The 22,848-nt window shown below is 43.0% G+C and overlaps 1 protein-coding gene across 1 annotated transcript in view; it reads right to left on the bottom strand.

Moving 5' to 3' along the window:
* Positions 1–22,848, bottom strand: part of CDKAL1 (CDKAL1 threonylcarbamoyladenosine tRNA methylthiotransferase) — a 1,106,309-nt gene that overhangs the window by 888,828 nt on the left and 194,633 nt on the right. Inside the window, exons 6-7 of the mRNA XM_077493830.1 lie at positions 8,819–8,915; positions 4,151–4,210 (exon numbers count right to left, since the gene is read on the bottom strand). Of these exons, the coding sequence (XP_077349956.1) occupies positions 4,151–4,210; positions 8,819–8,915 (157 nt within the window). The remainder of the gene's footprint in view (positions 1–4,150; positions 4,211–8,818; positions 8,916–22,848) is intronic.

Here is a 22,848-nt window from a genome sequence, read left to right as displayed (position 1 = left end):
TATTAAGACTTATGAAAGCAAATCAGGATTAGAGCATGGCCCCTTCAAAAATTCCAGCATGTCAGTGAGCAGCAGTGGCTCTGGCAATTGACTATTCGCTTTAAAGACAGGACAGGCACACATTCTAACAAAGGGTGCTTTGCATAGGGTAGAAGTTAAGATCAGCCAAAGGAACTTCTCCCGAACCCTCAAATTGAAACAGGTCAGAGAATAGCTAACTGTGTCTGTCCAAAGTTCAGCACACCTTTTACACGACTGTTAGAATGTTGCTGGCTTTTTGCTTCAAGTGATTGTAAAGTCTCATATTTGTTTCCATAAAAATAATAAACATGTTATACTTACTGCTCCTATGCAATGATTTTGCACAGAGCAGCCCAGATCCTCCCCTTCTCGGGCTCCTCTTCGGCTCTCCTGGCCTAGAACGCATTAGGATAAAAAAAAAACTTTCTGACTTTACAACCCCTTTAAATCTGGGTAGGTAGTGAAATTGCCACCTTCTTCTGAGGTCTTTAGTCCTATTTTACAATTTGATAGAGAGGGAAGGAGTACAGGGCTTTGGGCAACATTTCCCATAATAAACCATTGAAGCTTAGACCAAGTGACCAGAATAGCCATGGAAAGCATTAGACTTCACGCTGGTGTTAAGACCAATCGAGAATTTGTTTAGCAGTGTATGGAGGGCTAATTTGCAATAAACATGAAAGCTTTATACTTGTGACATTTAGCAATTATTCTGTTAACTATTACGTATCAATCCATGTAAGTGAACTTCATTTAATGATCATCAATTCTCTTTATGGATGTAGTTTGTTTGGCATATGCTGGGACATCTCTTCAAATGGGCACAAATAATTTTAAGGTTGTTTTTAAAGAGTACAACAAATTTGGGGAATTGTCTATTTGGTCTCTCTAGAATTCAGATCGTTCCTTTGAGCTTTAGATCATCTGCTTGAGCAAGTGCTCATTAAATTCGCAAAGGGAACATCATGTACTAGGAACATCCAAAGTCCCAAATTTGCAGAAACCTCGAGGGCAGATAAAAGGATAGCATGTATACAGTTCGGCTTTCTGTTCGCCTTCTTATCCCCATAATAACCAGATGGAGAAAAACAACTAACTGCAAAACATTGTAACCCTGGTTCCTAGACCTACAGCCTTCTTAATATAGAACCTTTTTGGACACAAAAGTAAAACTAAGACCCCAACCAATGCCACCCATACTTTGTGTTCAGGAGGATAGCTAGTACACAGGAGAGGGAGGTTGTCTATGGTCATTAGCAGTCCTGGGCATCCATGTGGCCTCCTGCTGTCTACAAGAAGTCAGACTCCAAAAATTAAAATGGTACTGCATAGAGCAGACTTTTTTTTTTTTTTTTTAATTCTTTATTTAAATTTTTCATTTAAGTTGCGTACAAAACATAATCAGGTATTAAAAGAAAACCATAGAACCAATATACATTCATGCCTTTCAATTTTTCACATTATCCTGGTTTTCTTTTACTTCTCGAGTTCTTCTAAAATATCTCCCTCCCACCCCTCTTCCCACCCCTACCGACCCATTACCTCGTTAAAGATCATAGATTGTCTAAAGATTTTCCAGTATTTCCATTTCACATGGAATCTCTTTCTTTCTCTTTCTTCCTCCATTCCCAGCCCTTCAATGCTGTACATTTCCTCAACTTTTCCTAACCATTCCTTTACTTTGGGTGCTTCTATTTCTTTCCATTTTTTCGGAATCAGACTTTTTGCCGCGTTTATTAATGAGCTTTTAAGGGAATTGCTATACTCCTTAATTGGGGTATCTACTGCATGGAATAGGCATACCCATGGGTTCTCAGGTAGCTGTATTTTAGCTATTACTTCTATATATCTTATTATTTCTCTCCAATATTCTTTAATCTTGGGACAATCCCACCATATATGGGCCAAACTTCCCGTTTGTCCACAATTCCTCCAACATTTCCCAGATTGTCCCTCCTGGTACTTTGCCATTATATCTGGGGTCCTATACCATCTTACTAAAATTGTATAATTTGTTTCTATCGTCTTGCTATTTTCTGTGGATCTGTGCACCATCTTCAATATTTTTTCTATATTTTGGTTTTCACCCCGTGCTCCCATCTCTTCTTCCCATTTTTTAATGAAGATTGGTACCTCCGCTTCATGTTCCCGTCTCAAGACCTTATAAAACTGGGCAAAACCTGCCCTTGGGGATTTCCCCTCACATATCCGCTCCAAGGCAGTCAAATTTTCTCCATCTCTAAGCGGTTGTGGTAGTCTTGAGACGAAATGTCTAAGTTGCAGGTATCGCCACTCATTCAACTCCATCCAGTCATTTTCTTTCTGTAATATTGCTAGTGTTTTCAATTTCCCCTCTTTAATTATGTGTCATAATTGCATATTATCTTGTTTTATCCATTTCCCTCCTATTGTACTTTTACCAGGTGCAAAAAAATCATTATCTTTTAGATAAATTAAAGGGGAATTATATTTCCACTTATGTTTGTGTATTCCCTCCCATACTCTAAACACATTTTTTGTGACCAAAGGTGTTGTCTTCCCTAGTGATCTATATTTTAAAGGAGTCCAGATTTCTCTACCTAGATTTGTGCCTGATAAACTGTGTTCTATTTTTCCCCATCTTTTTTTACTTTCTAATTTTGCCCATTTCACCACCCGTGTTAACACTGCTGCTTCGTAATATTTTCTAAAGTCTGGGACATTCAGACCCCACTCATCTTTTCCCTTTTGAAAAGTCTTCAGTGGGATTCTAGGTTTCTTGTTGTTCCAGATAAATTTCGAAATTAAAGAATTTATCATTTTAAAATATAGGGGGGGGGGGGGATATATATTGGTAATAGCTGAAATTTATAAAGGATTTTAGGTTGAATAATCATTTTTAAGGCATTAATTCTTCCTAACCATGACAGGGGCTTTGTTCTCATTCTCCTTATTTCTTCTCTCAATTCTTCTAGAAGGGGGATATAGTTTATTTGGTATATTTTTTCTATTGCATAGAGCAGACCTAAACCTCCTCATCTGTGATCCCCCACCAGCACTTTATGCCCCTTCTGCATGTGCCACCATAGGAAGTGGTTTCCTATTGTAATCCTAAAGAAATTAAGTGGGGCTGAAACCATATCCTTTGCATTTCAGAACAAACACACACTTGTCAGTTCAAACAAGGTGGCAAGTTATATTTTAGGAATATCAGAGGTGTTTTTTTTTTTACTAGCAGCCATTTTAAATGAATAAAACGTGCTGACGTGTTTTGTGTGAAGGCAGCCCATTCACTTGAATAGGCTGCCTAAAGCACCAAAAAAAGATGACATTTAGAATGAATGGTGTCACATCAAACCAACGCATGAATTGTGTTACCGCAATGTAATAGTGTGAATCGACCCCAAAGCGGTCTTTGAAAACTGTTTTTCTCTCCCAAAGAGCTTAACCAATTAAAAGAAACCAATTATGCATAAGGTAACACAGCTTTTATATTTATTGTCTATGCACATGTGAATCTCTGTACTATTTATAAGTTGGAATGCCAACGACAGTCTTGGCTCCATTATGCAAAGGTATAAATGTACACTTGCCTTATTTGCACTCCCACCAAAAGTATACTTGCATATAATTCTGGTTTAGTTGGCTACACTATGATTTAGACTTGAGGTACAAAGATTCAGAGGGAGAATTAGTACTAATTAATTAGAACAAATTGTAAGAAAAATGTAATACCATGCTACATGTTTCAAATTCTCTATGGCTTAATCAATAACTAAATCAAAGTAGCAACAGATAGCAGTAGTCAGTAAATAAGTTCAGAAGCGTTTAACATACAAGGTGTTTAGAAAAAGAATGATCCACATTTACTCTCTTTAACAAATAACTGAAACACATTTCAGGGCATCTTGCAAAATATAAATACCATTTTCCAGGAATGAAGTATGTTGCTTACTGATATATTGAAAATACCCAGAGAAGCACACTTTAATATTTTTGCAAAACTCATACTGCATTTGGTTTGGATAACCATCCACTAGGATAAAATACATATGCAACAAGGCCATTCACTATTATGATCTGTGTAATGGTCCGCTCAAAGCAGAATTAAGTTGGATTCCTGTTTTAAAGTGGACAGAATATCTCCTACTGCTCTGAAGTTTTTTCTGTGCCTTGGATGGAAAATAAACCACAATCTCTTCGACATACCCTGAAAATACATAACCTTGTTAAGATCTCTTCTTTATGTTGGATTTATATACAAGTTCCTGTGCCCTAGAGCTCAACTTTTATGATATCAAAGCATTAGTGAAAGTGAAACCAATGACCTTAAAATAGAGCTATAGGCAAACATTTTTTTTTCTGATTTTGGATAGAGCAAGGGATTTTTATAACCCGTCAGATTTTTTTCTTTTTGCCATCTGTGCCCCATGGGGGGGGGGGGGGGGTTCCCTTTACTTCCTGTCCCATAGCCAAACAGAAAGTGAGAGAAAAAATACATGTAAATAAGGGGAATTCCTTGAGGACTCCCAGGCCACCAGAACTAGTATACCCATACCCTCTATTACTTTTCTGGGGACAACCCAAAATTTGGGTAATTTATTTTACTTTCAATTATAGTGGCAAACAGGACAAACAGAGAGGGTGAATCTCCCCAACAGGGGCATAGACAGCAATAAAAGCCTGACAGGTGTTCTAATCCCTCTCAAGTCTATCCAAAACTTAATTTTTTTTTAAAAAAATAATAATGTTTTGCCTTTAGTTAAACTCTAAATACAGGAATCTATGTACTACCAGATTTAACTGCTCTCAACTGTGAAGCCAGTGTTTAGGCCATATTGGTATTTTTCCACAGCCACAACACGGTAACAACGGACATTACACACCAACTGCTAACTGGATTTTTGTACTCTGTAAAATCACCACTCACATCACAGCAATTCATATTAATAAACCATGGGTTAAACTACAATGTACAGGACTATACAATAGGCATAAAACCTGGAGGTTTGTCCTTTGGGAGCACAACCCCTCTCAAAACTAGACTGTTCAGTTGTAGATCACAGTACTGAAGGGGAAAAAAAAAAAAAACACACAGGGGCGGTCTGCCCAACCCGCTCTGCTTTGGTCAGCGGGATCGATCCATTGATCCCCACTGAGCAGGTGGATGACAAGTCCGTCTCCGCTCACTGTGCAGACGGGCCCGTCAGAGCCCCGCTCTCCTCTATGGTGTAATAACATCTCAGCAAAGAACATCCTTGTGGAGATTTTCTCTGGTATTTCAAGGGAGCAAGACTTGATGGACATGGCCAATTTCTAACTACATAGCGTGGTCTCTGCCAAGGGATAGTATTTAGGATGCGAGCATAGAGTTGCCTCCAGTATACCTTGAAGCCAGATGTTAATCTGGGGACTTCTGTGGTCACTGTCTCCAGCCCTTAAACAAAGATGTATGAGCCACTGCCGGTAGAGTATAGAGGTGAATTCAAGGGCTGTTAACTGGGCTTTGTGTGAGGATGTTCATTTCCAGGGCTATAACTCAAGTCTGTGCAGTTTGGCTGTTCTACCAGTGGTGCATTCTTAACAAGTTAAATGTTACACCCTGGATATGGATGTAGCATGTTATGAAAGGTAAATGTATCCTTTAAAAGATCACGACAATAATTACAAGCATGAAAAAAAACTTAGAAAAATAGCTAGAATTTTAAAAATATTTATTCAAGAACTGCTAGTGAAAAACAGATAACTTGTAAAATAAACAAGAATTATTACTTTGTATACACACATGGGATTACTGTCTGGTCATACTACTAACAAATAAAACATAATTTGATACAGTTATAGATCTCCCATATGCTTTTGAATGTGGAAAGTTTACCATGGAATGCTTGTTTTCTAAGAATTGTGGTGCTTGGTAAGGGATTAAGGGATGTTGCTGGAAAGAATGTGTTCCTGTTCTAATACGATTAAACAAAAAAACTTTAGACTTTAGTTTTTAAAGCAGAATTACACTGCATCTTAGCACCACAATGGAAAAAAGCTATTTCATTTGTTTACAATATTTAAAGCAAACTTGCCTCATCCATGCCTCCATACTCTATTTTGCTAAGGCAAGTCCCTAGCATTTCTGGCTGTGGCTGTCTTGAGTAAGGGCAGATGATTCACGCAACATTTACATCCTGGTATCCATTTGCCCTTAGATCAGGTATGCAAGTAGGAGGGTGTGCTTTGGTGAGTACATCCCTCCTAAAGACACCTGGGATGCATGGCATCATTTTGGCTTTTGGCAGAAACCAGAAAGCAACTGAAGAAATGTAAAAGAAAAAGAAAAGAAGTACATGTGATATACCAGGGATCCTCAAACTACGGCCCTCCAGCTGTTGCGAAACTACACATCCCATTAGGCATTGTAAAACTCTGACATTCACACACATGACTAGGCATGATGGGAATTGTAGTTCCTGAACAACTGGAGGGCCATAGTTTGAAGACCCATGTGATATACTTTCCTATTTAGGAATGCTAGCAGCATAAGAGCCGGTTCACACAGGGGCGACACGACTTCCAGGACGACTTTGTGAGGCAACTTGGAGAAGACATGAACGCGACCTGGGGCGACTTACAACACGACTAAGTCGCCCCAGGCGACTTGCCATGGCCAATCAGAGAATGAGCTCTGAAGGTGGAACTCCACGCCAAATTTATGAAAAAAAATTGGCATGGGTTCCCCCTCCGAGAGCATACCAGGCCCTTAGGTCTGGTATGGATTCTAAGGGGAACCCCCACGCCATTTTTTCGGCGTAGGGGGTTCCCCCCAGATCCATACCAGACCCTTATCCGAGCATGCTACCCGGCCGGCCAGGACAGGGGGTGGGGACGAGGGAGCACCCCCCCTCCTTAACCGTACCAGGCCGCGTGCCCTCAACATGGGGGGTACCTTGGGGGAAGGGGGGCCCCCCCCACCCCAAAGCACCTTGTCCCCATGTTGATGAGGACAAGGGCCTCTTCCCGACAACCCTGGCCATTAGTTGTCGGGGTCTGTGGGCGGGGGGCTTATCGGAATCCGGGAGCCCCCTTTAATAAGGGGGCCCCCCACCCTATGTGAATGAGTATGGGGTACCCCTACCCATTCACCTGTAAAAAAAAGTTTAAAAAAAAACAACACACAAGGGTTAAAATAGTTTATTGCACAGCTCCGGGGGTCTTCTGTCCGTCTTCGGGGGTCTTCTCGCCGGACTCCTCCGCTATCTTCTGCTAGCTCTTTTGCTAGCGGAGGAGCCCGGCTTTCTTCTTCGCCACCGCCGCCCTCTTCTTCCCACTTCGTGGGTCTTCTCCCCCTCTTCGGTTCTTCTTGCCGGACCACCGTGCCTTCTTCTAGCTCTTTTACAGGCGGTGGCCCGGTCTTCTGTTCTCAGAGGCGACTCTCACGGAATTATCAGCTCTGAAGGGGGAACTCCACGCCAAATTTATGAAAAAAATTTGGCGTGGGTTCCCCCTCCAAGAGCATACCAGGCCCTTAGGTCTGGTATGGATTCTAAGGGGAACCCCCTACTCCGAAAAAATGGCGCGAGGGTCCCCCCCAGATCCATACCAGACCCTTATCCAAGGACGCTACCCGGCCGGCCATGACAGGGGGTGGGGACGAGCGAGCCTACATACTTTGGATAGAAGACCGGGCCACCGCCTGTAAAAGAGCTAGAAGAAAGCGCGGTGGCCCGGCAAAAAGAACCGAAGAGGGGGACATGACCCACGTGTTGAAACCCTCTATATGTCCAAACCTGTTGAAAATCACGCAAACCACCCTTGAACTTTAAAGAAGGGTCCTATAGTCCAGTCTTTAGGTGTATAACCCTAAGTGGTGTCCAATTTTTTTTTTTTTTTTTTTTTTTTTAATGAATAGACAAGATAGCTGCACAGTGGTGTAGTTGTTAGCACTTTCACCTAGCAGCAAAAAGGGTTGCTGGTTCAAACCACGACACCATTAGCCTGGAGTTTGCATGTTCTCCCTGTGCGGGTTTACTCCGGTTTCCTCCCACGCTCTAAAGACATGCTGGTGGGCTAACCGGATCATGTCTAAAAATTGGCCTTACTATATGTAGGAATGTGTGAATGTGTGTTAGGGACCTTAGGCTGTAAACTCCTTGAAGGTAGGGACTGATAATGTACAATGTATGTATATATGTAAAGCGCTGTGTAAATTGACGGCGCTACTCAAGTACCTGAAATAAATAAAAGAAATAGTGGCATTTTGATAGCAGCCAAAAATTACATTTAATATTTCAATTAGTGTCAGAATATTGACAATCAAAAGAAATTTGACTGACAATGATTTTTGTAAATGTTTCACAAAATGCTTTGGACAATTACTACTGCCAGGAAAAAAACAAACACAAAACTGACATATGCATGTGCTCAGCAACAATAGTGATAGAAGCCAGGTGGGAACAAGCATCCAAAAAGACAAAAAGCATATTCCAGTGTTCCAGAGCTTTGTTTAATGGTTTGCAAATTTGTTCTTTTTTGGGGGGATTGGGTTAAATAAAAAAATGCCCCAAGTCAGCCACGTCTAAGCAAAGGCCTACAAGCTAAATAGGCCTGTATTGGTTGAGGTAACAATTATGAAATGTTTCCGTTTTCTTCAACATGAGCCTTTTCTGAACTGTAAAACTGAAGAGAAAGCAGACTACAATAATTGTGAGAGCAATACTATTAAGCTGCAAGTATCCAGAGGATAGATTGGGAATACATGAGAGGTTTTCAGTGCAGCTTCAGCAAAATGCAAATGATAGAATTCTTCTTGTGATATACATCAACTTACCCCTATTATACTGAGACCCTTGAGATATTCTTGACGCGGCTGAGCCTGAGGAACACATCCAGCCAAAACAACTTTTTTATTTTCTTCTTGTGCTTTTCTAGAAAAAAAAAAAAAAATGGTAAGCATGTAAATTTTAAAGAATAGCAAGTCACTGCACAGAATCATGTTAGAGCAGGGGTGCCCAACTGCTGGCCTGTGGCGCCCTCTGATGTGGCCCACCACCTCCTGCTCTGGGGTGGCAGGTCGGCAAGCCCAGATTGCAGGTTCTCAATCCACCCTCCTCGAGCATCAGTGTGAAGAATGGAGCCAGCACTAGAGGAAGCGGAGAACAGGGGAAATGATACCAAATGTACTCCGCCTGTGACGGAGTGATACAGGAGGCACCAGCTCTTCTCTTTACTGCAGCTGCATGCTTCATCTAGCATGGGCTACTGTTATACTGATGCTTGGGGATGTGGATTGGGAACCAGTCAATAATACCCACCAACAGTACCTGCCAGCAGTACCAGCCCTGGAGGACAGCCAGCAGCAGCCACCAGCCATACCCGCCTGGGGGACCAGCAGCAGTCAGTGATACCTGCAGGAATCCTGAGGAAGAAGTAAAGACTGAGGTCAGTTGAGGTGTATGTAGCGCAGTACATCAGTGTGAAAGTAAGTCTTAGGACACTTTCACAAGATTGGTCTGATCGGGTCCGCCTGTCTGTTTTTCACGTGGACCCAATCAGACCCTCCATTCACCTCTATATAGAGTGTCAGTTGTAAAATAGACTTGTGCCCATCTACAATCCGAGGGTCCATAGAGTATCATGGGCAATTCGTCCATGTCTACTCTTCATATGCAGAGTGGACACGGACCTGTCATCTTCCTGATCCCCTCATTAAAGCCCACGACTGGTTACAAAGTCGCTACAGTGGCACTCGCTCCTCAAAAGGTTGGGCATCCCTGTGTTAGAGTGTACTCACGCACAGTGGTGTATTTTGGTTTTGTGCTGCCCTAGGCAATACTAAAAATGGGGCTACCCCCGTGTAATTTGTCCCACCCCAGCCGCGGTATACCGTTCTTCTCTCAGGGTCTCAGAAGGAAGCAGCAGCCGTTCAGAGTAAACAACTGCAGTTTCCTCATCAGACCCTGAGACATTAATCATCCAAGTGCCACATATAGGGTCAGCAGGACAGACGATGGGATCAGCAGAGTATAGGACAGGGGTCAGTGGGGCAGCAGGGGATGGGGTAATTGGGGCAGAGAACAGTGTCAGATGTGAAGGAATCTCTGCATGGATTGAAAACAAACACACATAGTATAGCATTAAAATGAAATAACCAGTTTAATAATGGCAACTTGCATGTAAAGAAAAGGTTTACGCTCGTCAGACCCACCGGGGGTCAGAAGGATCACAGCACAGAATAGATCTGTAGAGTCTAGCATATACGCTGCTCGGTCAGGAGGACTGCCAAACAGATCTCCCGTAGTTGCTGGACACCAAACATCGGCAGCTGGGGGTGACCTCAGCACCTGAGGCAGGAAGGGGCAGGAAGGGGCAGGAAGGGGCAGGAAGGGGCAGGAAGGGGCATGGCTAACGTGTTTCAAAGCCACCCAGGGCTCCTTTGTCACAACACTACGGGAGGCACCGGGCTCCCTGGAACACAGTGATCTGTCTGGCGGTGCTTCTCCTAAATAATTAAGGCACCTCTTCTATTCTGCATGGGGGCGGCACCGCCTCCCCCCTGAAAAATGTTGGCCAAGGCAAATGCCTTGTTTGCCTCACGGTAGATATGTTCCTGCTCACACATTTCAAGGAACAAACAAACAATTATATCCTGCTTACCCTTGGAATTAACATAAAAAAACATCTGGGAACTTTATTATCACCTCCTTAGTTAAGCTGGCTGTACACTGTACGAATTTCAGCTGGTAACTGGGAGGAAATTGGTTCAATGGGTGGCCCTGCTGTCTGATTCCTGACAGACACTCCTCGACTGAAACATAGGAGTCAGGCAGTAAATTGTCAGCTGAAAAGCACTGCTGAGGTATTTTGAGAGCTGTCAAAACACAAAAGATACAGCAGGAGATTTGTCCATCCGTACTCTATGGAGTTCTTCTCAGGCGATTAACATTACAAGAAAAATGTACCTGCAAAAATGTATTTAAGGTGCCGTGCACTGCAACTACCTGTTACTATGCAGAAAATGAAAAGGTGAACTTCGACATTAAAGCTGAGTTCCACCCAAACATGGAACTTCCACTTTAAGTACTCCTTGCACCCCTGACATGCCACAATTGGCATGTCATTTTTTTTGGAAGGGGGGAGCTGGGTACTTTTTTTTTAGTAGGACTTCCTGTCCCACTTAGTCCTTCTAGGCTTTTAACCACCTAGGCGGCCCCTCTCTCCCAGCAATGTTTTAGGACACGTGACAGGTCCCAGAACATTGGCTGGCCATTGACTGAGCGCTGCGCGGCTCGTGTACGCCCAGCTGTGAAGCCGCAAACTGTCACAGCCGGGCGCCCACTCACAATGTCGGTGCCGCAAAGAGGAGGGGGAGAGAACGGAGGCTTCGGGCAGCCGCATCGCTGGACCTTGAGACAGGTGAGTGGCTGTTTATTAAAAGTCAGCAGCTATACTTTTTGTAGCTGCTGACTTTTAATAAACTAAAAAACCAGTGCAACTCCGTTGAAAGGAAAATCTTTTTTTCTTCTACAATGTAATAAACAAGGCTATATTTGCACTACTACTAACTCTTAGGCCTCATTCACACCTTAGCATAGCATTTTCAGGCAGAAAGTTCCACAATTGTGTACAGGTCACCAATGTAAAAAGCAGAAAAATGCCTAAATCTGCCTAAAAAAAAAAAAAACGTTCCAGAACTTGTTTGAGCTTCAGGTGAAGGCAGGCCATACACGGTGCAGGAAAAATGTGCACGATTCCTCCATCAACACAAATCAGCAATAGTCTTCTGCTAGCAAGGGGTCGGGGCATTGATCCCCACCAGGAGAGGACCGTGATTATCGCTAGTGGATGATCTCAAGAGAATCTAGCAGGCTGGTTGTACCAAAGTTGATCGATCAAACTTGGTACATTCGGCTTGCCCATTAACGATTGGAATCTCGGCCAATGTCAATACCAACTAAATCTGTTTACTGTATTTACTACATTTGCAACCACTAGTCTAAGCCCCTAATTAATTTCTCACATTTTCAATTGCTTTCATAGGGAAGTAAGGCGATTATGCTTAAACAGTGATTTACTTGTTACCACCATTAAAGTATGATTAAATAAAAGATATTGATAAAACTACTGTACAAAAAACAGAAGTATGTTTTAGCACAAAAACTATTAATTTTCCCTTGCATTATTTCATGATCGCCAACTAATTATAAATAATGGTTTTAAAATAAGAATCTATTTGCACCTCAACTTATTTTGTTTATAAAAAGAGACCCAATATTAAACATGTAAATCTGACATGTAGTAGGAGCCAGGTGGAAAAAGTCTCCCAGAAGACTAAGGTTATAAACTCAGTCAGTTACAATATTTCATGATCTCCAACTAATTATTGTTGATAATTATCAAAACCCAATGCATGGATTTGACAGGTAGCATGGGGACACCATATGATCTCTTCTAAAAAAGTTTTTGCTTCCCCATATTAAATTGCATTCTTGCATGCGTTTACTCAGGTTAGTCACTTTACAAAGATAGCCCAATTTATTTCATGCATAGTCAAGTATAGTCAGATGTTATTAATTCCTCTATAATGTTTAATGCAATGCACACAGTCCTAGGCAGAATAAAGGTACCCTGCAATCCAAGTGTACACTGTTCCAGATTAGGGAGAAAAAAAAAAAAAAGAGAGAGATCTGAAGAAGCATGCTACAATTCTAACTAGCTCTAATGCAACCTTGCCACCTAGTGGACAGCATGAATATTACATTAATGACTGCCAAAAGGTTCCACTCTTCTTGACAATCATCTTTACTTGGGTTCACTCTAGGCCACTGTTAAAATTTATTATGCATTAAAGCGCTGAGTAAAATGAGCCATTATGCTCAGTGTTATTAAAAGAAACAAAACAAAAACCATGGACTGCAGCCAGAAGTCAGTGAACCTGAATGTTTTTCATCTTACTACCAGTAATGGCTAGGGTCTTGGCTTCTATCACAGCTAGGCACCAACAAGGTCTGTAAAAAACAGCAGCACATGTATTTTGCCACGCTATGTCAGTGATCTGACACATGTAGGGAATTAACACTTTCATTATTTTCTAACCTGAAATAAAAACAAAAAAAAGGTGCATTTCTGCCCTTTTCCTAATGCTATAGTTTGTAAAGTAAATATTATGAAAAACATATGTACTTGACTATATCTCAGCGTCATCCTAAACCCAAAAAAGAAAAAACAATTGAATGGTAGAAAACACAAACACAGCCTGTCCTAAAACGTCAGACCTCTCAGAGATGACTAGTAAAGTCCAGGTCTATGACATCATGCCAGCTATTCCTTTAAAGTACTTGGTAACCAGTGGGGCCAGCACACAGCCTGAAAAGTGACCTTGCAAGAATAGAAGCTGTGCACTCTAGGAGCACAATGCTAAGGGTGCATGCTCATAATGCTGGAAAAAGTTGTGTTTTTAAAGAATTTTTAGGGCTCAGTCACAATTTCCAATGACCTGAGTTAATTGAGTGCAGAAAAAAAAAGTTTATGTGTCTTGCTCACACTGCAACGTACAACCACTTGACCTCTGGAAGATTTACCCCATATATAATTGATGTCATTTTTTCCCCACAAATAGAGTTTTCTCTTGGTGGTATTTGATCACCACTGTGTTTTTTATTTTCCTTTGCCCGAAATTCTAGTTTGCACCCTAGAGTCACTGTGGAGTTCACCCATCTGTCCTGAATTTCCTCTTGCCAGACTTCTGAGTATTGCCGAAGTCTTGCCCCCCACTCTGGCGAGGGGAGGTCCCTTCATATTGAGGCTTTAGAAATCTGTTTTGCAGGTTTCGGGCCCCCAGGACTTATTTTGTGCCTGGGCTGACCTTGAGGCTTTCCTCTAGAATCTGAGGCCGTCGCTACTGCCTAGAGGCGGATTCCCCTGGCGCAGGAGAAAGAGCCCGCTTAAACGAAGAGCATTTATTCTTTCTTTTGACTGGCAAAAGAGTACTTTTCCCACTAGAAATCTATTTGGATGTATTTGTCCAAATCATCCCCAAATAGCCAATCCCCATGAAAAGGAAGCCAAGTCAGGAGCTTCTTGCATGGTACTTCGGCTGACCAAATTTTTAACCACAGGATCCTAAGCATGTGTACTAGCAAAAGCTCAAGTCTATGGCAAAACATAAAGCTCTTGGTAGTTTGGGAAAATCCTGCTGTACAGGAACCTCTTTAAAGGCCTGTCTAAACTGATCCTTCAGGGATTGACAGAAGCCTATTGCAGCGACTGCAGATGAAGTAACCGCACCTGCCAAAGAAAAAGAGGATTTTAACAGAAATACCTTTTATCTGTTGGATTCTTAAGCATTTGTGCATTGTCTACTGGACAAGTTAGACTTTTATTCACACAGGAAATCGCAGCGTCAACTGCTGGTACATTCCATCTTTTGGTGAATTTCACCTCCATGGGATAGAGGACTGAGAATCTTTGGGAGGGAGAAAATGCTTATACCATTCAGCAAAAATAAACTGTTCTAATAATGAGTCGACAGGAAACACATGCAAAGGCTGTGAAGGTTTTAAAGAAGCTTGAAAGTGGAATGAACCATCTCCGTAAGAGAGATTGTGCCAGCAAATTTTTCAGATTGCGAGGCTGAAAAGGGTTCATCCACTGTTTCCTCTGCAGAAGAGTCAACGGTTTTTCTTTCCTCCTGATTGCCTGAGGGTAACAAATCTACCCACTGTGCCCTTGGTAAAGGGTCTAAGGTGGGGAGGGGGATCTAACACGCTTCCTATCCTTTTAGATGGAGGATGCGATTAAAGCCGCTAAACTTCCCTCTAGGCCCAGCAGGGCAGAGGAAAATGAATCTTCAGTCACGTATACAGGGGCTGAGATGTGAGAAGCAGCTGCACCACCAATTGGTTCCAATGGCTCTCCCTGGCTTGCCACATCTGGTATTTCAGAGGCACAACGAGTTCCCAGGGCCTGGGGGTGGAATTTTTAGTACCTTCTTTGTGGCGTCTTTTTTGGAAGCCATAGTGCTAAGCACAAAAACAGAAGCCCTAAGTAAATGCATTATTTGCTGAGCAATAATCTAGCAATACAATGTCGCTATAAAGTTCAGCTTGGTGCTGACTAAAATGTATTTCCTGTACTGGAAATGCCTGTATGCATTGCCTTACATGCCCCACAGCGCTCCTTTGTGTCAGACATCCATCTCTCCAGCTCCTGGTTTGAGAAGTGTCCTTTTTTTAATGTCTCAGTTGCGAGGCTCTGCTCAGTGTCCCCAGCACCTGCGCTGTGTGCTCCTTGTAGATGCTACATCCCCCTCATTAAACCTCCCAACACCCTCTTGTAAAAAATTAACAGCAGTCGCCGCTGCCCCCCTCCCAGTATAAACTACTGTTGTACCTCCAAGCCCCTTAAATCCCCCAGGGGGGAAGAGAACATACAAACTTTACGCAAGATTAGGAATCCCCCAAGGCTGCTGAGACCACACACCTGCTGTTTTAGCTGGACACTGGGCTGACTCAGAGCAACATACCAAGGTATGTGCATTTATTCCCTCTAGTGGAGACTTTAAGGCATGACATTTTACTCATGGAAGAAAAATAAAATAAAAATATAGGTCGACTTTTTACAGTTCCTAGGCTTCTTCTCTTACCTTATCCTCACTGCCCCATCATGATGGGCTGTGTTTGCAAACCTTCAAAGACCGGGTTCCTTTTTATCCGGGTTCCACTCCCTTGGACCTGTATTAGCACCCCGCCAAGAAAATCTTTAGGTAATTAAGCATGACCAAAAAGCCCTGGGTCACGGGGTCCAGCCCTGCAAGGAGAGGCATTACAGGCAAAACCTTGTGCTTCATATACGAGGCCCGGGTACCACCCACCTTGGTCTCAGTGGCCCTTTGGATGGATCCGGTCTATGGAGGCTGTTTAAATCCAGCAAGAATCCTTCCAGCTGAGCTCTTCAGAGCATATCTTCACTTGTGACCAACACCTTAGACACTGGCGAAAAAAAGGAGGTACTCCTTGTAGGAGGAGGGGTTATATAGGGAGTGAACTTCCTGTACTGGGTATATCAGTGCCCATCACCTGAAGGTGCACCCACATAGTGATTACTATGGTGCACTGTGTCCCGTGATGTATAATAAAGAAAGGCAATATGTATTCTTTTTAATATTTTTGCTAAAAAGAAAATATATAAGCGTATATTGGTTGGTTTGCACAAAAGTTAAAGCATCTACAACCTACGGTATATAAACTATATTGTCAAAAGTATTGGAGACGCCTGCCTTTACATGCACATTATTATTACACACGATTTATATAGTGCCAACAGTTTACACAGCGCTTTAAAATGTATAGGGGGGACAACACAATTACAATACAGTTCAATACAGTTCAATACAAAAAGGTACAGGAGGGCCCTGCTCATAGAGCTTACATTCTAAATGGAGGGGGTAGTGGTACAAAAAGGTAATAGCTGTAGAGAATGATTTGATGGGGGTGGCTTGGAGACAGTTGTTGGGTGGGTGTGGTATAGGCTTCCCTGAATAAATTTGTTTTTAGGGATCTCCTAAAGGTGGACAGGGTAGGGGCTGATCGGATATACCGGGACAGGGAGTTCCAGAGGATGGGAGAGGCTCTGGAGAAGTCCTGAAGGCAAGCATGGGAGGAGGTAACAAGGGAGCTAGAGAGCAGGAGGTCCTGGGAGAAATAGAGGGGACGATTTGGGCGATATCTGCAGATGAGGGCGATGTTGTGAATGGCCTTGTATGTTATGGTTAGCATTTTGGGGTTGTGGGGTAGGGGAAGCCAGTGAAGGGATTGGCCGAGAGGGGCAGCAGTCACAGATCAGTTAGTGAGGTGTATTAGTCTAGCAGCAGAAATATAATAGACTGAAGGGGGGATAGAATGCTTAAGAGTAGGCCATTAAGAGAGTTGCAGTAGTCAAGGCGGGAAATAATCAAGAAGTGAATAAGTTGTGGTGTCAATAGTCAGGAAGGGTTGAATTCTGGAGATGTTGTGGAGGTTAAGGCGGCAGGATTTAGCCAGTGATTGGATATGGGGGCTGAAGGAGAGGTCGGAGTCAAGGACTACACCCAGGACCCTGTCATGTGTGGAGGGACCAATGGTTGTGTTGTTATTAATGGTGAAGTCACAGGGGGGAGACCATGAAGGAGGAAATATAACAAGTTCAGTTTTAAAAAGATTGAGTTTGAGGAAGTGGTGCAACATCCATATCGATATGTCATTCAGTAAGTTTGAGATCCATGAGGAGATCGAAGGGGCAAGTTGAGGAGTCGAGAGATAAATCTGGGTGTCTTCGGAATAGAGGTGGTATTGGAAGCCACGGGAGGTTATCAACTGGCCCAGGGAAATGGTATAGAGTGAGAATAGGAGAGGCCCAAGGACGGAGCCTTGGGGTACCCCAACAGAAAGAGGAAGGGGAGTGGAGGAGATGGAGTTGCGACACTGAAAGTGCGCTGAGATAGGTAGGAGAACCAGGATAAAGCAGAATCACGGAGGCCAAGGGAGTGTAATTTGATGAGGAGAAGCAGGTGGTCAACTGTGTCAAAGGCAGCAGAGAGATCTAAAAGTATGAGTATGGAGTAGTACCCATTAGTAGGTCAATGGTGAGTTTTAGTAGGGCAGTTTCAGTAGAATGTTGTGGGCAGAAGCCAGACTGTAGGGGGTCAAGAAGGTTGTTGTCCGTGAGGTAAAGACTTATACGGTCATGGACAAGGGGTTCGATGAGCCTGGGAGCAGGGAGATGGGTCTTAAGTATGACATGAACCTTCATGTCATCCCAGTCTTAGTCCGTAGGGTTCAATATTGAGTGGGCCCACCCTTTGCAGCTATAACAGCTTCAACTATTCTGGGAAGGCTGTCCACAAGGTTTAGGAGTGTGTCTATGGGAATGTTTGACCATTCTTCCAGAAGTGCATTTGTGAGGTCAGGTACGAATGTGGGTGATAAGGCCTGGCTCGCAGTCTCTGCTCCAATTCATCCCAAAGGTGTTCTATTGGGTTGAAGTCAGGACTCTGTACAGGCCAGTCAAGTTCTTCCACCCCAAACTCACTCATCCATGTTTTTATGGACCTTGCTTTGTGCACTGGTGCGCAGTCATGTTGGAACAGGAGAGGGCCATCCCCAAACTGTTCCCACAAAGTTGGGGGCATGAAATTGACCAAAATGTCTTGGTATGCCAATGCCTTAAGAGTTCCCTTTCACTAGAAGGGGCCAAGCCCAACCCCTGAAAAACAACCTTACACCATAAACTCCCCCTCCACCAAATGATTTGGACCAGTACATACAGAAAGGTCACAGCCACATTCTGTACTGTGCACTGACTAGCACCTACTGAATCATTCTATGCTCTGCACTGAACATTCCACATTGCCTCACTCTGTGCTGATGCTTATGTGTGTCTAAGAAACTTGTAGTGACAGTATTTACAGCATATTGTGGGGGTACAAGCCCTGTGGCATGTGTTGTATATACAGCAACTTGTTACAGATTCTAGTTAAACATGCCCCTTGGAGCCCCTCCTACTGTCAGCACAGTATTACCACACCCCAACATTTGCCATGGCATACATAGACATTTGTTCTCCTCGAGGTACCCAGAAGTGCTCCAGGCCACAATCCTTAGGAATCAATTGTTAATCTTGTATTATCAAAAGTTGGATTTTCAGTTTGCCAGCATTTTTCTGCACAGCTTTCACATTATACCAAGCACAAATGCAATTGCATGACATTACTGAAACAAAAATATGTACACATATCCTAAAAACATACATGCAACAAAAAGCACAAATTGATAATGAGTTAATTTTCCCAATAGCAATTACGATAGCCAATAGTCAATGACGTTATCAGTTTTGCCTGAGCAATCCAATCCAGCTACAGCACAAAAAGAGCAACAGCTGGAGATAAAGAGGATCATCATAAAAGTGGAAAAAAGTTATACTGGCGGAATATGTTGTTTACCTTCTCCTAAACCTGTTCTATCTGCTTCATTGGAACCATTGCAAAACACGGGAAGTGCTGTATTCACATGTTTCTACTATAAACACAAAACAATCAAAACTATGCAAGTATCGCTTTCATGAGCAGCACACAAACTTTATATGTTTAACCCAGCAAGTTAACCTTTTCATACTGTTCACTGGTTGTCTAATCCTGTCACAGCTGGCAATGGCTGGACCTGCTTTAATTAGGTGTCATTGATACTGCACAGCACTTTTTTTTCCCCCCAATTCATTGATATTTTTTTTCATTGGGGCTCTTTTCTGAGCTGTATAATTACAATTAGGACAGGCTTAAAATGTTTGTGTGTACGGAAAAAGGGTGTGAACTTCAGGCTGCTACCATGAGCCTAACAGATAGAAGAGTACTTACCCAAGGCTGGCCATGGATGAATCCGATTTTTTTGTTCACCAATTAAAAAAAAACTGATTTGACCCCCCCCCCCCCATCCATAAATTTGATGTGGATGGGGTAATCCTCTTTGCTTTGTATTCTGCCAGTAGGGAGATGTCCCCATCATCAGAATAGATGGACCAGTGCTGCAGGCTACACTGATTGAGCGGAAATTTTCCATCAGGCTGATTCAGTTGATTGACTTCTGTTCAACCGGCCAAAGTTTGATTCTTGCATGGCTGTCGTAAGCATATATTTGTCAGCCCAGTGGATGGGTCATAACGACGAGCAGCCGCATATATCAGGGGTGCCAAACCTTTTGAAGAAGGAGGGCCACTTAGGCGACCCTGCATATGCAGAGCGGACACAGTCCACTCTACTCTATGGGCCTTCCAACCCAATCCCCTTCTGTTTTTTTTTTTTTTTTTTTTTTTTTTAGTGGATCAGATTGGAGGTAGGCTGGTGTAAACGGACACTAGTTTACATCTGCCACTCCATAGAGGTGACTAGAGGGTCCAAATGGGTCAGACCGATTGTGTAAAAGGGGCCTAAGGCTGCTTTCACACAGATACGCTGTGATTTACCCACACCACGGGTGCATCCCAGTGTGCCTGGGGCTTTCCTGGGGGTTACTGCACTTTGCCATAAACTTCTATTACATCCTGCAGGGGTGGTGTACTTTCTGAATGCGCACCAAACCCACAGCTAATAAAAAGTCTATAGCTCAGTGCAGGTAACCCGCAGGTTAACTGCGCTGCACCTGTGGATCAATTTAAAAGCACCCAGTAACCACTGCAGAACAGATATGCCCATATATATACGTTGTGATTTTAGTAATAAAATGTCCTTTAATAACAGTCTTTCATTCCAGTATGGTGGCTGTTGCTGTCCCAGGCAGAATGCATTCGGTGTCACTGCGCCTGTGACTCTGGTGCTATACAGGAGACATCGGCTTATGCAGCTCTGTTCCGCAGCTTGTATCCTCTGCCGCCAGCTTCATTCACAACACTGATGCTCTGGGATGGCGGATTAGCATCCCGCCATCCCAGATAAGTTGCTGGCCACATCAGAGGGCTCCGTGGGCCACAGGTTGGGCACCCCTGGCATATATATTATATACAATATATATATATATATATATATATATATATATATATATATATATATATATATATATATATATATATATATACACACACACATGGTCCTGTTAAAACAACTTACCATGCGGAGTGTGCGCTCCCTGCTCGGTAGCCAGCAAAGATCAGTAAGTTTCCAGTGCATTCTTGTGATCAGGAGCTTTACAATCATGCGACTGGGTCATTTGACTGCTGTGACAGCCAAACACCCACCACTGGACTTTTAGAACTCTTAAAGGGCTGGGAGGTGGTCTGCGCGAAGGGATTAAATTCCAAGTGAACCTTTCAGTCTATCAGACTGGATCAACAATGATCAGTATAATCTAGTGTGCCCTGGCCCAGACAACTGGGCCAGGGGCCCAGAGCCCCCCTTTTACTTACCTGAGCCTGATCATTCCTGCCCCAGGGACAAGCACACTCGCTCCAGCCAGTGTCTCGGGTACTGATTGGAAAGATGGCTTCCGCTGCGGTCAATCAAATCCAATGACGCAGGAGCCGGGGGTGGAGCTGACTCCTGCTGTCTGTGTCAATGGACGAGCACACCTGCACGGGTGCCCGGAGGAGAGCGCTTCTCTGACAGGGGCAATCGAGAAGAAGAGGAGGAGCCAGGAGCACCGCTGAGAGACCCCAGAAGAGGAGGATTGGGGACACTCTGTGCAAAACCAACTGCACAGAGGAGGCAAGTATGACATGTTTGTTAATTAAAAAAAAAAAACAATGATCAGTATAATCTAGTGTGCCCTGGCCCAGACAACTGTAGAGTCCACAGAGAACAGCAAATCTTGTTTCACAACACACGCTGCCACTCTTTGGAATCAGCTGTGGTCACGTGGTCACGTTTTTATGCACACTACAAATCATTGGGAGTGTGTAAAAGAAGGTGGCTACATAAAGCGAGATTACGGGGAACAAACATAGCCACCCAGTAACAAAGTCGAATCACAGCAGCAAAAAATTATATTATAATATATATGTTTATTTTTTTGGAGGGGGCCAAGAGCAAAAGAAGTTTAAGGGGGACTCTGGGCAATTTTTTGTTCACCATTCAGTGAGGCTGTGCTGGCACTGCACAGGTTAACTGCTCATTTTGGTCTAGGGGATTGGAAAGTGGAGACATACCTACCTAATCCACCGATCCTCCCAGCACAAGAGCGGTCCCCGCACGCGCTTTAGTGTTGTTGTGCCATGGACTGTTCCCAATGTCATCACACTCATAGACGGGCTCTGGGTGCGAAGACATCAGGAACAGTCCACTGCTGGATTGAGGGGGAGCACCATTTGCTGCTGGAGCAGAGAATTGGGGTAGGGGAATACACAATTTTAGTTAAATGTCACTTTAAATCTAAATTTGAGGCAGATAAAGATACATTAATGCAGCTGTTTATACAACAATGAATCGAAAAATGTATTTTTAATGCAAGCATATATAGCAAAAGGTAGAATCTGAGGAAGATCTGGGTAAGCAGAGACATCACTATGAATAGAATAAAAATGTCACCTTTAATAAAGTCATTTAAAAACATTTCAAGCAGCTAAAATATTACTATACCGAGGCCTCAGCTAAGTCGCTAATTGCAAAAAGGAAAAAGACAAAAATTACTTGAATTGTGTAGGCCTTGTTCACACCATACGTGCATAAAAACGTGCAGATTTCACATGCAGAGACATGAGTTTACATCAGTTTTTATGAGTGATTCACATGGCTTTTACGCAAGTTAACATGCACTTTTTTTATGCACAGATATCACACTGTCATCACTTTCTCTTCTGCCTTGTTCACATCACAAGGCTGATGTCATGTCAGGTTTTTTTTTCCATGTGCAAATCTGCATACAAGTTGCAGATGCATGCGCCGAAAAAATCTGCATGCAATACCAGTGTTGTGGTTTTAGCAAGGCACACAGAGGACAATTGTTTTTTGTGGCCTGGCAAAACATGTGCAGAAAATAAATAAATAAATCATGTCTTTGCACATGGTGTGAACGAGGCCTTAAATAGAAATCTAAACAAATACTCAGCCTGATAATATTCAGATACATCCAAAGGCTAGTTTATAGCCGACTACATACTGCCAACATGTACAAAATGTACAAAGATAGTTTCATATCATTAAGACAAAAGGTCCACGTGACCAGTATATTCATGTGTGGACTCACTGTCTAGTAGGAAAAATGGAGGGTTCACGGTAAACAAAAAAAGTAATCGCTGCCTCACCCTGGAAACTGCATACACATACAATAAATTTGCCCCAAAAGGGGGATCATGTAAAGTGTGCTCACCTCCCACCTTTGCCAGTTGTGACTGGAACATGTA

Source organism: Lithobates pipiens, unplaced genomic scaffold (assembly GCF_037356315.1).
Source record: "Lithobates pipiens isolate NorthernLeopardFrog02 unplaced genomic scaffold, aLitPip1_a1.2 Scaffold_19, whole genome shotgun sequence".
NCBI classification, from domain to species: Eukaryota; Metazoa; Chordata; class Amphibia; order Anura; family Ranidae; genus Lithobates; species Lithobates pipiens.
This window is presented reverse-complemented; position numbering and strand designations above follow the sequence as displayed.